The 15,692-nt window shown below is 37.8% G+C and overlaps 1 protein-coding gene across 1 annotated transcript; it reads right to left on the bottom strand.

Moving 5' to 3' along the window:
- Positions 1–4,785: 4,785 nt before the first annotated feature.
- On the bottom strand, positions 4,786–9,584 carry LOC113670619 (transcription factor 24). Its single transcript, XM_089190552.1, has 2 exons — positions 9,106–9,584; positions 4,786–6,593 (listed from the first exon to the last, which is right to left on the bottom strand). Exons 1-2 carry the CDS (start codon positions 9,433–9,435, stop codon positions 6,498–6,500), a joined length of 426 nt encoding a protein of 141 aa, XP_089046678.1. The 5' UTR covers positions 9,436–9,584; the 3' UTR covers positions 4,786–6,497.
- Between the last annotated feature and the right edge of the window lie 6,108 nt (positions 9,585–15,692).

Here is a 15,692-nt window from a genome sequence, read left to right as displayed (position 1 = left end):
TTTTCGTTCATTTTTTTTTTTAAGAGATCGCAGTTTTTTTTTTTAACAAGTAGCGATTCGACAATCATACTTCAACTGGGAGTAAACAGTGAAGATTTGTTTAACACGTCTGGCTGATTGGTCATTGTTACCGTGATTGAATCGTGTAAAATCCGCGTCGTTTGTCAGTTGTGACTGATTAGTGTGATTGTTCATTCAGTTCCTTTGTTGTGTTTATGTCGAAAATAAATGCTTTTGTAGGGTTTAATTCTGTTGACATTAAAGAAGGGGCTTTGCTTGAAAATAAATCACCCTCATTAGTCAGTCGTTAAAAAATGTCTCAGAATTTAGACTGAATTTTTGGCAATGTGCCAGGCAATAGTGCTAGTCTTGTGTTGTATTTACAGCTAGTTTCAGCTGTTATGTGATGGTGGGATGTTGTGTATAGAAATACGTCAGCTGGTATTCATTGGTTTTTTTGTAAACGGTCTAGAAAAGTCATTGTTACATCCTTTAATTTTTTCGTGAACTTAACGTCAGCGTTCTGTTCGTCATTGTGTGCGGCGTCAATGTATCGTCATCCCAGCGCAAGCGAAGGAACGTAGCTTTTGTTTTAGGCAAATAAATGGATAATTTTTACTTTTTGATTGCCATTGTTCTCTTGTTGATTGCAAGATTGATGAAGAAAATGTGTGAATATTTTAAGTTGACACTGAGTATTGTAAAGACAAAGTTTGACCAGACTACTCGTTTGGAGAGTTGAATATTTTTCAACTCAAAAAATTTCGAAAACCAAAAAAATTCCATGCTGTGCAAACGTTTGAATGATAATAAAAGGGTGATTTTAGCTTTTTTTTAAGTTCAGAGTCTTTCCTCAAAATACCATCTGTCTCGCATGCAGTGCCATCCTAAAAAATCACTCAGTGGTGGCTGCCATCGTCACCTCAGGCCTAGTTTTGAAGAACTGCACTCCTACTTCTCACACCTATAGATTTTTTAAACCAAGTCTGTCCTGTTAATCTTGACCTCGATATGAAATTCAATTGATCGAGGTTCCTTAGAAAATTTAGAAACAGAGACAGCCACCATCCTCACTATAACTTTAAGATAACGCTATAAAGTTCTTATCTTAGTAGAGTGCACTCTTGATTCAGTGATTCCGGTTTGTCCTCTTGGATTCTTTGTTCTTTTCGCTGAAGAAAAACGAGAAAAACAATTTTAAGTCGGTTGACAAGTTCCTAGCTTTACACATATTTCAGTTACAGCTGCACAAGCGAGGACGACTATAGCGAGCTGGTAGAATATTTAAGACGCTTAAACGATATTCCTAGTAGCAAAACGAAGGTTATTTTAGAGATACAGTTACGACAAAAATTCAAACGCTCTTGGCTGCGTAACGTAGTAAAAGTTACAACTAGTGAGGAGCGTATGCTTCATCTTCTTCATGAACAAAATGAACGTCGGTATTTGAGAGAGAAGCTCAGAGTCATAGGTAAACCGAAAACGCTCCTGTTCAATAACCTTGCATTTTCCTCCTTTAAAATGGACATTAAATAAAACTGTACAACAGCAATGCCCACCTTATAATATCATTAAGCTTCAGTCCCATTCCAACATCAAACACGTTCTTGGTACAGACTGCTCTCACCGACAGTAACACGTCCTCACCTGGTGGTCCACCTGTCCACGACCTGTTTGCTTTGAGAGAAATTTAGAATTCGCTGTGAATATCGAAGATGGAAATTAACCAATCAGTGATGAGTACGTCACAATTAGCACAAGATTCTTGTTTCCACGCGCTCTAAGGAACGTATCAGAAACCTCCACTGAATTAACTCTCTTGGTTACTCCGTTACGTGTGTTCTTCTTTTACTCAGTCCCTCGTATTCTTAAAAAAAAATTGAAACTAAATATTTAAAAAGATAAACTCGATGAAAAGATGACATCCGCAACTAAGGAGTTCACTAAACTCAGAAAAATATTTATAAGCAATGGCTTGGTGGAAAAAAAATCATCGAAAAGAAAAAGGTTAACAAATAAATCAAGCAAAAAATGCCTAAAGATTATTTACAAAATTGATATCACATGGGAAAAGGAACGAATCATCGCTAAATAAGAAAAAATTGTAAGAAAGAAATCAAACATTAAAACGGCAAGTTCCCCGAAAAAAGGATTTCCATCCTGGCTGGGACTGTTTTCGCGGTATAATGCTCAACCCACTGAGCTGTGGGAAACTTTTAATTTTAAAGTTATATATAACAAGAGGGAAAAGTGCACAGAGATTATGTGGAAAATTATGTTTTGACTCTAAAATGACTTAATTACAAAAACCTTGCTGTGTTATTTGTTTAGTGTTTAAATTCAGCAGTGTTCCGATGCATGGCATCAAATAAGAGTGCAGGAAAAGGCAAAACTTGCCCATAAATGGAAGAAACCCTTTTCCAATGTAATGAAGTGAGAGGTGAGTACAAAGACTAGAGTACTCCAGACTATTTATACTATTTATATTTATAAAATGGAGAAAGAAACAAATCATCGAGAAAAAAAGAAAGATCAAAAAGAGAAATCAAACAAAATAAAAACGGCAAGTTCCCCGGAACAGGATCTCCATCCTAACTGGGACCGCTCTCGCGGTACAATGCTCTACCCACTGAGCTGTGGGGAACTTGCCATAAATGGAAAGCAAATTTTAAGATTATATGTAACAAGTGGAGTACGTACTGCAAGGAACAAGTGCTCAAAAAATCTGTGGAAAACGGAGAGTTTTTACCTTAAAATGACAATGCTACAAAAACTTTATCGTTATTTAATTTAATTATGTTCAAATGCAACAGCGTTTCGATCGATGCATGTCCTGCATGTGAAATTGAAGGAAAAGGTGAAACTTGGCCAATTGTTGGGAGAAAACATTCGCCAATGTAACAAATTGCAATGGACTAGCATACAAAGACGATCCAGATAACTCATAAGGTTGGAAAAAGTGGGAAAAGGAACGAATCATCCCCAAAAAGATCGTAAAAAAGAGATCAAACAAAAAAAACAAAACAAAACAAACAAAACGGCAAGTCCCCCGGAACAGGATCTCCATCCTGACTGGGACCGCGCTCGCGGTACAATGCTCTACCCACTGAGCTGCGGGGAACTTGCCATGAATGGAGAGTAAATTTTAAGATTATATGTAACTGGTGGATCACGTAATACAAAAAATAAGTGCATAGAGATTATGAGGAAAACTGTGTGTTTGAATCTAAAATGACTTTTTTAACAAACCTTTGAGTTTTATTTCATAATGTTAAAAATAAGCAACGTTTCGATGCATTTCCTAAATTTAAGATTGTAGGAAAAGCTAAAACTTGGCTAATAAGTGGAAGAAAACCTTTGCTAATGTTATAAAGTGAAAGACGAGTACAAAGATACACTCCAGACTATTTATAAGCTTACTATTTAAATGGAGAAAGAAAGAAACCGTCGGGAAAAAAAGAAAGATTCAAAGAGAAATCAAACAAAATAAAAACGGCAAGTTCCCCGGAATAGGATCTCCATCCTGACTGGGACCGCTTTCGCGGTACAATGCTCTACCCACTGAGCTGCGGGGAACTTGCCATGAGTGGAGAGTAAATTTTAACATTATATGTAACAAGTTCAGTTCATACTGCAAGGAACAAGGGAACAAAGATTCTTTACAAGAAGTGTTTTGACCCTAAAATAACTTTACTACAAAAAATTTGTTGTTCGATTTGAAAATGTTCAAATTTAGCAGCGTTCCTATGCGTGCCCTGAATTTAAGACTGTAGGAAAAAGGTAACCTTGTCAATAAGTGGAACGAAACCTTCTCCTATGTATTGAATTTAAAAGAAGAGCATAAATAAAAAGACACCACAAATTATTTCTAATCTTAGTTTAAAATAGAACAGGAAACAAATCTTCCGAAAAAATCTTGAAAAAGTAAAAAAGAAAAAAACGGCAAGTCCCCCGGAACAGGATTTCCATTCTTACTGGGACCGCTTTCGCGGTATAATGCTCTACCCACTGAGCTGTGGGGAACTTGCCATTAATAGCGAGCAAATTTTAAGATTATATGTAACAATTTGGGTTCATACTGCTTGGAGAAAGTGAACAAAGATTCTCTAAAAGAAGTGTTTTGACCCTAAAATAACTTTTCTACAAAAGCGTTTTAAAAATGTTCAAATTCAGCAGCGTTCCGATGCGTGCCCTGAGTTTAAGAGTGTAGGAAAAGGCTAACCTTGCCAAGAAGTGGAACGAAGCCTTCTCTAATGTATTGAAGTAAAAAAGGCGAGTATACAAAGACACTCCACATTATTTCATATCTTGATATAAAATAAGAAAGGAAACGAATCTTCGAGAAAAAAAAAAAAAAAAAAAAAACCAACGAAAAAAACGGCAAGTTCCCCGGAATAGGATCTCCATCCTGACTGGGACCGCTTTCGCGGTACAATGCTCTACCCACTGAGCTGCGGGGAACTTGCCATGAATGGAGAGAAAATTTTAAGATCGTATGAAACAAGTGAAGCACGTGCTCCAAGAAAGAAGTAAACAAAGATTTTGTGGGAGAAGTGTTTTGACCTTGAAATGACATTTTAACAAAAACTTCGTTGTTTGATTCATTTATGTTCAAATTCAACGGCGTTCTTGAAATTAGGAGCCGGACAACCTCGTTTCCATGGCCTTTTCCCTTACTTGGGGGTGGGGCACCCCACCCCCAAGTTAGGGAAAAGGCCATGGAAACGAGGTTGGGAGTCGGAAGCAAAAAGTAAAACTGGAAGACAACATTTGCTAATGCGATGAAGTGAACTCAAGATTTATTATAAGCTTATGATAAAATGGGGAAAGGAATGAATCATCGGAAAAACAAAGAAAGATTAAAAAAAGAAATAACCAAACAAACAAAAAACGGCTTGTGAAAGGTTAAATTTTGAGATCATATGTAACAAGTGGAGTATATACTTCAAGGAACAAGTGTACAAATATTTTATGGAAAAAGAGTTTTGTTACTAAAATGACATAACTTCAAAAACTTTGTTGTTTGATTCAATAATGCTCAAATTTAGCAGCGTTCTGATGCACGTCCTGAATTTGAGAGTGTTGGAAAAGGGCCAAAAAGTGGAAGAGAACCTTCTCTTCTGTAATGAAGTGAAAAAACGGGTATACAAAGACACTCCAGACTATTTACAAGCTGGCTATAAAATGAGAAAACTAAGAAAAAAACTTAAAAAAAAAAATTAAAACAGGAATAAACCAGATACATATTTTAGTTATGATTTAACTGGCTGAAAGAAATGTAACCTATGTAGTTCGTACTCAGACCGCTCTCTTTCTGGATGTATGAGGAGCCCTGGGAATAAAATTAAGAGAAAGAGAGGTGTCGTTTCAGCTCTTCTCGTAAGTGGCTTTACGAATTTTTCCTTTATCTTTGAAATGCCTTACTTACTTATAATGATTGCCTGATATGTTCTTGTTTGATCTTTTTTAAAAATGTGGCACATTTCATGTACTTGGAATTTCTTAATGCAGTAAGGATAACTTAAAACTAACCCTTTAAGTCCCGTTAACGACCAAGACAGAATTTCTCCTTACTATATCTATACAATATCATGCAGACAAGTGATGAGAATTCGAAAAATGTCAATTATGGGATTACTAATTGATCCGATACCAAATTCTCCCAAATAACATAATGAGAATCGTTTGGCAGACAGTAAGGAGAATTACTAATGAGATCTTGGGAGCTAAAGGGTTAACGACTTAGCCCGCGATGCGCTCTACGTTAACAAGGTCGACCTAGATTTAGTACATCATAATTTAAAACTGTTTGACGTTAACGATGCTCGGCAGATTTATGCACGATAAGTATCTACTTTCGATTACTTGAAAAACTGACCCATAATTTTTTGTGTGAATATTCCTGGTTTTCAAAGTTACGCGTACTCTCTTTCATGACCCCGGCAAAGGAGGCAAAAAGACATCGTTTTTTTGGAGAAATTTATACTTACAATATATGTGTCCGTAAACCCGCCCTATATTTTGCAGAGGAAACTGAGAAGGGACAAGAGTCGAGTTTTTATGTTTGACTGAGAGGTACTATCCGAGCGATTATTAAGCGACTATTTCACGTGAATGTTCCAATGATTCTCGTCAACAAACGACTGGATTACTGTCGGGAGAAATTCTGAGGTCGCATAACTTTGAACACCGCTCTTAATATCAAACCGTATTTTTTAATTGAAAACGTTTTTTTGAAAAAAATAAAAAAAACAATAAAATCATTTGCGCCATTTACCTCAGTTGTTTGGACAGTAGAAAAAATCCAATCTTACGTTGAGTTGGTAGAACAAAACAAAACAGACCGCTTATTCGGCTTTCATATTCAGATAAAAGGCTTGGGTCATAAACGTGGAAAACAGCTGCGCCAAAGCTCTCGCTCAAGAATAACTTAAAACGACCAATAATTTTGTCGAAGGGGGAACTTTGCTACAACGCAAAACCATATTTCAGTCAGTTCACTTCTCTTTGAGTGTAATTTGTTGTTTTGTTTGTGTTTCGTCAAGTTGAGGTCTCAAAAACTCTGACAGCAGCTGGCATCTGATTGGCCATTTCTGAAAGAGATGAACAAAATTAAAGGTCCAGTTAGATTACATGAATTTGAAAGCCAGCAAGGAAAATTAGTCAGAAAACGTGACAAGCCCACAGCCTATGTAGGGGGAGGGGGGGCTGTCTTTCCATTTCCCTCGAGTTGACCAAGAGTAAAGTAAAGGCGTACAGGAAAACCAAGCAAACGAAAATCTCCCTTTGGCCCCATGACTTCAAGCGAGTCCGCACGCTCATCTCACACTTCTCTCGTTGGTCTTGATGGAAAAAGCAGAGTACTGACTAACTTTATTCTCCTCCTCCATGAAAGTCCGCTTAACGTCACTCAAATGGGGCTTCTCGTTTCCTAGGTCGACAATTCCAAGAGAAAAATAAGGGTACACAGGAGTTGGTTCAGGATCCCATAGATAGCCTTGAAGAAATTAAGAAGTCTTTTCACCGAAACGTTTTACAAGGATGACATGGATCAGTTCTTCTGAGTAAAAAAATATAACAAGCTGCAGCGTGGAGATAATTTTGTCGATGCAGAAAGGAAAGGAAATGTTTTTTGTTTTGTTTTGTTTTGGTTTGATTTGAGTGAACATTCACTAAGCGAACGTCTGAGGGAGAGGGCTTTCTTTAACGTGAAAAAATGACAATTAAAAAATGGCAATGGACATATCTTCGCCCAAGCCCTGATTGTGGCTCTCTGTTCCCCGATCGGAAGCCCTCCATTATTTCAGTGAGTCGTTTCTTGTGGTGACGGAAGACAGTACAGGACACCTTGCCCGCAACCCGTCCCAATGAAAGTCAGCGCCATGTTCCTGACATTAACAACTTCGAGATGAGACTATTTTCTGAGCAAAGGAGCACTGCATATCTAAATGTGTTCGTAGAGAGAAAAATAATTGGTTCCTCGTTTCTCTTGTTCATCATACCAGACGAAAAACAAAGGAATAGGAAAATAAAGCTTTTATCCCTTATCCCCATGCCACGAATCCTCTCCGCTTTACTGTTTAACACTCTTTCTTCTCAGCATGCAGAGTCGGATCCAAGGGGAGGAGGAGAGGGTCTGAGGTCCGTACCGACCACCACCACCCCTCCCCCCACCCTTGCCCTTATCATAACTGTAGGCATTTTTTACGACGAGGCTGACACCAAAATTATTGCAACAACAGTATTGCATGTTACAACTTGGTATCAAGTATTTAAGATGTACTTCTCTTGAAATATATCTTATGAAGCTAATAGTGTAGAAAGGATGGTCCATTTTCGTCGAGTCATATGATGGCGCTGTTTCGTATGGACACTTCAGCATATTTGATTACTTGACCTTTTCAATCCCACGATCTAGTCATCAATTCTCCGTTCAGTCTGTCCTACATTTTGTATACTTTTAGCTTTGAGAATTTGGTATTTAATCAAATGATACCACCTGATTTACATTTTCTTCATCCTCATCACACTTCTACTTGATAACATATTTTTGTGACGATGGAAAATCCTTTTTCGTCATTTCAGGTAGCGTAAGGGGTGACAGCATTGCGGTAAAAGGGTCAAAACTGATGTACTACATCTCTCAAATACTCTGCCGCCAGGAGTTTGTTTATTCGCTCTCTGTAATTCACATGTCCATGAATCCAAATTCTAAGATTTGCTATTACTTTTGTAAAAATATTCGGCTATGTGACTGGTTTGCTAAAGAAAATTATCTGAGAATCAGTCTTAATTTCCGTTCGATCGATCTTCAAAGTTAACCGCTTGTAGTAAAAAACTGAAAGCGTCGAACGCCAGCCATTTATCAGATGATTTTGTCTGCCTAAATATAAACTCAAAAAACGAAAATAAACTACTTTCTCGATGATTTTTCCAAATGTCTTAAAGCTCTGTTATCGCACTTTTTCCATATCATCTTGTTTTGAATAACTTCAAACAATGAAAACTCATTAGTTCAATAAACTTTGTGCTTTCCAAAGTGCTTTTTTATCTTCTTCATTCCCCTATCTTTGTATCGTCACGAAAGCGTGGAAACATCGCTTAAAAAACTCCTGTGTCAAACGGGAAACATCTTAGTCATAACAACATCAATTTTTACCTTTTACCGACAAGTTTTGAACAAAGTTAAGATTCTACAGCAGCGTGCCGTACTACTCATGGTTTTCTCATTTTGAGAGCCCTGAAAGTGCCGCGGAAAGCTGATTGCCCTACAAAATGTTTACATAAGTAGTTATTTACGCTTCAGTCAAGATCGTTAGACTCAACGAAGAACATCAGTCAATATAAAAAGTTGCCGACCACGAACGTAGACTGTTTACACGAACCCCCGACTTGTGGAGCAAAATAAACATGTCTGTTGTGATTGCAGTTTAGCACTTCATTTTAAGATTGTCACAGAGATGATTTCCTTGAATAACAAATTCGCAAGCTTAGCGCTCATTCATATCCCTGATCGCAATTAAGGTGGACACGAGATCAAGGGAAGGCAATGTACACTTTCAGAAGAATTTTGATGCTTGTGACATTTACAAAAAGCGCTCTTACCTCAATGAAAGGACGGAACATGCCGCATTTATCCTCCACCTTGTGAGGCAAAGAGTTTTCTTCAGCTGCACACGTACCGTTATGCAGCACATCGCGGAGATGAGAGATGTAATCGATCGCCAATAACAGGATATTGAGCCTCGGTAACTTAGTATCAGGTGGAACTTGAGGCAGCGTTTTCTGCAGTTTTAAGTACGCCCTCTTCATATTCTGCGCTCGGACTCTCTCGCGAAGTGCATTAGCTGACGGCGTGTCCGAACTTCCCTTCCGACGCCTTGCTGGTAGTTGTTTATCTGTCGTGGGCGCAATTGTGGAGGAAAACTTTCCCATGGTTTACCACAAGCTTGTACTACTAATAGCTTTGTATCCTCGATCCCCGTTAATAGCTGCGGTGGTGACTATGTAATTCGTCTTCCGTCTGGTTAGTGCATCTTGTGCGCGCTGTGGAACACAATCCCTAAATACCTCCCAGTTCGAGTAAAACGCACTGAGAGTTACAATATTCATACGTGTGCAAAGACTTGATAACGTGGTTAATTAAATCTAGATAGCGACAGCCGCCTGAGGATCAGATGTTATCCTGACTGTGATGAGATGCCTGGTGCATTCGTGATTTGGCTTTCAGTCTCACTGTAACAAATGGCCTAAATTATTTATAAGTGATGGTTAATTACCTTTGCGTGAAGTTTAGTTAACGCTGCAGTTTGCTGATGAGGTTTTTATTGTAGCGCAATAAATTTGCAATATTCTTGTCGAAATTGAGAGATCTGCTTGCGAGAAAAACACGAATGTTCCATAGGCATCAACAACGATGAGGAAAAGCGATCGATTTATCATTAAATGCTCTCAACAGCTGGTCACATCCAACTTTCTGCGGAACTGTATTCAATGACCCTGAACGCGAGGTACGTTTTTAGAACGCGATTAGGTAAGTTTCAGGAATGGATTCTACGGCTGGATAATTTTCGTTATTCAAAAAAAGGGACTACGGAAGGGTAACACAAATTGCCCAGTCGTAAATTTGTTGAAAAACAAAAGTGGATAATTTTAAAAGGATAATCTTATCGGAATAAGCCGCTACCGAACAAATTACAAATGACCGCAAAGACGGCAATTACTGGAAGCATCTGAACCACATGTGAAATTTACATTGTTCGTTGTCATACTCTCTTGTTTTTCATCTGTTTTTCTCTACTTTTGAAGGATGTTTCTAGAAGGGAATTCAACTGAATTCAAATGCGTTTTATATCTCTAATTAATGATTTTGAGCGCAGCCCATCACTTGACGCAAAGGTGCAAAGCCTTCTGTTTTACTTCACATCAAGATTGGATCTTTTGTTACTTTAAATACCAGAAATTGATCCTCTCAGTCGTTCCATATAACCTGCAATATCAACCAGAGATCTGCGCAAGGAGCTCTTACAGTAAAAACGAAGAATTCGCAGCTGAGTCTTGAGAAATGGAGGGTAGAACTTTGGATGACGGAACACTTCATCCCATCACCCTCATTCCAAGTTACTTTTTCTTTTCGTTGCTTAGCATTGATCAGAACTGACCTTCCATGCTGTTCAGGTTATCCTTGAATGAGCATTTTTTCGAAAAAATTTCCCAATTTTTTAGGGAGTCTACTGACCTAGTCGGACAGTTAGCTACTGGACTCTTTGAAAATAGAGCGGCCATATCGGCCAGTTCTGACCAATAGTAAGCGCCCTTAGAATTAAGCTTTAATGATTAGCCAGTTTATCAAATGAACAGTTGTAAGGAAGAAACCTAATTTTAAGTCTGACTACATGAATAAGGAGAACCTGCTAACAAAACGAATCAAAGTCTGGAAAAAAATACTTCCTAGTATTACACGATCAATACCGCACGTACATGCAAGCATTTCGACTTTCTTTATTCTGTGACTTAATGATCTCAGGCTCTAATCACCCTGCCTCCCGAGCATATGTGAAATCAATTAATGCTTTTGCGTTGACAGGTCGGCTCCCGAGACATCATCCATCATACGCGCAAATTTGCTACAAATGTTTGACCTTATTGAGGAAGATTGAATTCACGCCAACATCACCACTTAGAAAACAAAAAAAGATATGTTTCGAATATAATTTCGACATCCTTTAAATAGCGAATTCAGTTTTCTTTTTTTAACGTCTACTTCTGAAATCTATTAATGACTATATAGCTATGGAACTGCTAGAAAATTCTTCCGATTTTCATCGGAGAAGGACCCTGGTTAAAAGTTTCATTGTTCTATGTTCATGGCATGTGGACGAGCAAAGATGTTTGCATTCTTAAATATTTTTTTATTTGACCCGTGACACCGCTGATGGTCTGACGATTCAATTAAGCCATCATTATTCTGACAGACAGAAGTGATGAGCATTACTGAGGCGAAGTTTCTTTTCTGGTGCTTCTTGCAGCGCGAAGTGGGTGGTTTCTGAAAAGTCCAGCTTACACAACATAACAGAACGAAGGATAGAATGGTTATATAATGTAGAAACATGGCAATACTTAAGCGAAAGGTCGTTCAATGGATAGACAAGATACCACAGAAAGATCAAGTTGGTTTCACAAGAGTATCAGCTAAATTTTCTTCGAAAAGGAAAAGTCTCGTAAAAGTAATGAATTGAGTTTAAGAAGCGTTAATTCTGTTTGTTCGATTCGGAAAACATTTCTCAAGGCTCCTCTTTCTAAGAGTATAGTTTGGTGTCATTGGTATGACACCAAATTCTCAGCTAACAAAGCGGCGTGGACATGAATGTTCAAAAGCTAGGAGGCAAAGCCCTTAGAGCTTTGGAATGTGTGGTTTGAAAAATACCTAGTCAGCAAAAAACAAGTATATTGCAGTTTAACAGTAAGGCGAAACAGTTCTCAGGTTCTTCCTTCTTAAATTTCACTTTAGTTTTACTTTATTACAATACGCTGAGATACAATAACTTTCTCTTCTGCAGGGTCAATTTAACTTGTTTAAGGCTTTCTAGAGACGAGCCAATAGTGGTATGAGTAAAATAAAAACCAGAGGGTTGGGGAACTAAAAACGCCATCGACTATCTTTCGCCTGCACTTTCGATCTTCACACCAACCGATAGTCTCATATACACTAAGTTAATTTAGTGCTCTCTGCTACATGTACATACCCACTCAGTCAGGTTTGGTTCTGCCGTTTTCTCGAGTCCAGTCCACGATCTACCCGAAAAAGAATCATTCACTGAACGACGGCTCCCATTCGCAAAAATTCTGTTTCATTGATCATCAAACATTTTTCCTTGCGAGCAACAAATTTGGAGAACGTATGGGTCAAAAGTGTCTTAAATTGCTCTCCAACCGATGTTACTGATGAAAGCTCAAAAACTCGACTCTTCTCGGCTGAGCAAAACTGAACCTATTTTAGCCTTAGTTTAGTTTAAAAAGGATCTTGGTTTATCATGCTTTAGAAATGTCGTGTTTCAGTTCTTACTATCATTAAAAGAACATTTCATTGTTTTTCTAACGCATATTATCTTACATAAAGTTAAACTGAGCTCCACACAAATCAACATAAACGATTTCCTTTCGGTCAGTAAAAAACTAAACGACTTTGAACTGGAAGCAGCTGTTGTGCTCAGCAACACGCTACAGCAAGTCAGTGAGTCAAGAAAGTCTGGTAAACATAAAAATGCCAAGAAAATGAAGGTTGTACGTGGTTGAAAGCGTCGATTTGTTACTGTATGATCCACACTTATGAAAGGTTCTTCATATTTCTATTTTAAACCTGCTGTTTTTTTTACATAAATGCCAGACAGTATTACAATGAGCGTGGATGTCTGTTAATTTAAAACGTGATAAAATTGTTTCGTCCTATCAATGCTCTCGCCTCCAAGAATAAGTTGTCCTTACTGTCTAATGTACAGTTAGTGTAATTTCGGCTCTGAGAATTCGCTTGCTGTTAGAAATTCTTGGTCTCCGTTTCAGCTGTTGTCTTTTTATCAACGGCAAAATGCGAAAAAGCGAATAATTGCGGAATAGTATATATATAAAACTGTCCAAATGAAGCATCTGCTGGAAAGAACCAATTGAAAGGAATCCAACAAAGAGAGAATCAAAGTTATAGTTGTACTCTGAAAACGTTTCAACCATCAGAAACTAGACACGCTTAGTTAGTGGCAGGATTTCGGTCTCTTCTGCATCAAATCAACATTAAATGAGTGTGTACTGTTGAGAAATATTGAGCTCTCAATTTGAAATCTAATTTTATTGCATGACTTCTTCAACGGTTCTTGCATGTGTGGCCTAGAAGACTTGGCGTAGCTTGGTTGATGTCCCGAATTCCGTCTGTCGATAAAGAGACTTGAGTAAGAACTTAAATAAAAGACCATAGTTCTTGATAACTGCCATGATAGTCATACGATAGGCCTATTCAGTTTCATTTCATAACTACACTGATCTAATCTTAAATCCAATATGTAATATTGTATTTGCGTTCAAGTGTTATATTGATATCTCCTCTTGAAATTCTCAAGTACACTTTGAAAGTGCTTTTCTCGTGTGCAAACCGAAAATTATTCACCAGCTTTAAAAGGAGCAAGAACGCTAAAATCAAAAAATAAACGCGACGTTTTCCCTTTATTCAACCCAACCACCTCAGATATAACGCGTCACATAATCACAGAGCTATCCATCTGTTCTGAAGTTATTCCCACGAATCGAACATTCCAAGCCAAAGAAGATAACGCTGATTATGTAGATGACTCTGGGAACGTAGCCTTTATCATCGAGAAGAGCTGCGCAAAATTGTATCGGGAAAAAAAAGCAATAAAATGAAGCGATAACAATTTAGATAAGTTCTTCCCTTTTCTACATCACTCACCGTCAGCTTATAATTACATTGCCTTAGCAAACGACTTATTTCCGGCCGAAAAGAGCAATGATAAGGAAAAAAAGATTCCACTAGAGCTAATTCCTTAAGAATAAAATTACGCGTTAAATAGCTTGAGGAGGGTAGCGTTAACTCCAATGAACCTTACTTTGCGTCCTCTTAGACGAAATCCGATTAAAACCAAGCTTATCTCCTTTATTTCAACACATAGTCTACGGTTCACAGGACATGCAAGAGACTTGTTGACTGTTGTTGGCGTCAGTTACAATCTTAGGTCTATCTTTGAAATCTGTTTTAGGGACAGCTGAGGTTTTCGATAAAATGCTTGACTAACGCTCACAGAAGACGCCTTTGTTTGATACAATTTTCTGATATATTCTTTAAAGACGTGCTGAAGGCCAAGGTTCAGCAGAAGGAGTGCGTATCTGACAAAGTTCCTTTGAATTGGTAGATTGTCCGTGGATTGTGAAAAGGAAGCTCTGACAGCAGTGAAGTGTATCAAAAAAGAGTAGTCTTCTGATCAGTCTCATAACCTACCACCGCTTTTACCATTCTTTACGCGTGAAACTGAATGACTCGTGTTGAAAACATTCTAATAGAACCAATTAAGAGATTAATTCTAATATAACTGTCGATGCCAAGTAATTATTGCGCTGCTGGGCAACTTTTATCATCCGAATTGGAAGGATTATGTATTCATAAACCGGCAGTAACGAACTAGTACACAGCTACGAAGGTGCCACAAAACCTTTTCCTTTACCGCTTCTTCCCATTCACTGACAGTAACAACTGATCAAAGAGCTGCTTCTCATCAACAGCGCAGTTTTTAAATTGAATTCATACAAGATTGGCTTGGTTTAGCCTTCCTCGCGCCGTGTTTGGCCTAGAAAACTCGCAGCATCCGCTCAACCAATCAGATGCTAAACCGGAAGAAATCACGGATTAGTCACGTGCGCTTTCCCGCGCTTTAAGCAGTTTGCCCATTTTACCTAAGTTCGTATTCGTTGTATGTCTATGCGATACGTTCCTTTGATGTGATTGGTTATCATGATTACTTTTCTTTTGCCTTGGCTTGAGTGGCACAATTGATGTGTGTCAAAGAGTCTAGCGGAATAAAGAATTTAAATAACGCCATATCTCAGCACAGACCATTCAAATATCGTCCCCGCAATCGTTTGGGTAGTGAGGTCATTCTAAAGCAATTTAAAGACAAATTATAATTACCTTGACGTATAGTAAAAAGCGTGTTCTAGAAAATAAGGTAAACAAATACTAGTAGACTCCAACTGAGTCTTAAAAAATAATAAATAAGACGAGACTGATTACTGACCACGAATACAGCAAAAGGAATTTCAATGAAGTTTTTGATATTAGTTGTTGTGTACACCTCAATAAGTCTTAAGGAGGAACTTCACAATCTTGATATCTTGATTCATAAACCATTTAAATAAAAGCCCACAGGAAAAAACTTCTTTTCCTGAACTCAATTTGATTATTAACTAATAACATGTTTTTCGACGTTATCCGACATTTCACCATGTGAAAATAAATTTATAATGAGGGCGACAAAATAAAACAGTAGTAAATTTACATTTTCTTTCCTATGCCGACCCTTAAAAACAAGAATACACCTGGATTCAGTAAAGGATATCGCTGCTAACTCATCGATAAATAACTTCTGGCAAGATGCAGATTTTTTTTGGAAGGATGAAAAATAAATAAAATTTCG

Source organism: Pocillopora damicornis, chromosome 12 (assembly GCF_964200805.1).
Source record: "Pocillopora damicornis chromosome 12, jaPocDami1.2, whole genome shotgun sequence".
NCBI classification, from domain to species: domain Eukaryota; kingdom Metazoa; phylum Cnidaria; class Anthozoa; order Scleractinia; family Pocilloporidae; genus Pocillopora; species Pocillopora damicornis.
The sequence above is the reverse complement of the archived record's forward strand: the minus strand, read 5'-3'. Positions and strand labels throughout refer to the sequence as shown.

Coding starts and splice junctions, on each gene's coding strand:
- LOC113670619 (XM_089190552.1), bottom strand. CDS start 9,435: ATGGGAAAGTTTTCCTCCACAATTGCGCCCACGACAGATAAACAACTA. Junction 6,594..9,105: donor TGTTCCGTCCTTTCATTGAG/GTAAGAGCGCTT, acceptor CATCTCTTTCAG/AAATGGCCAATCAGATGCCA.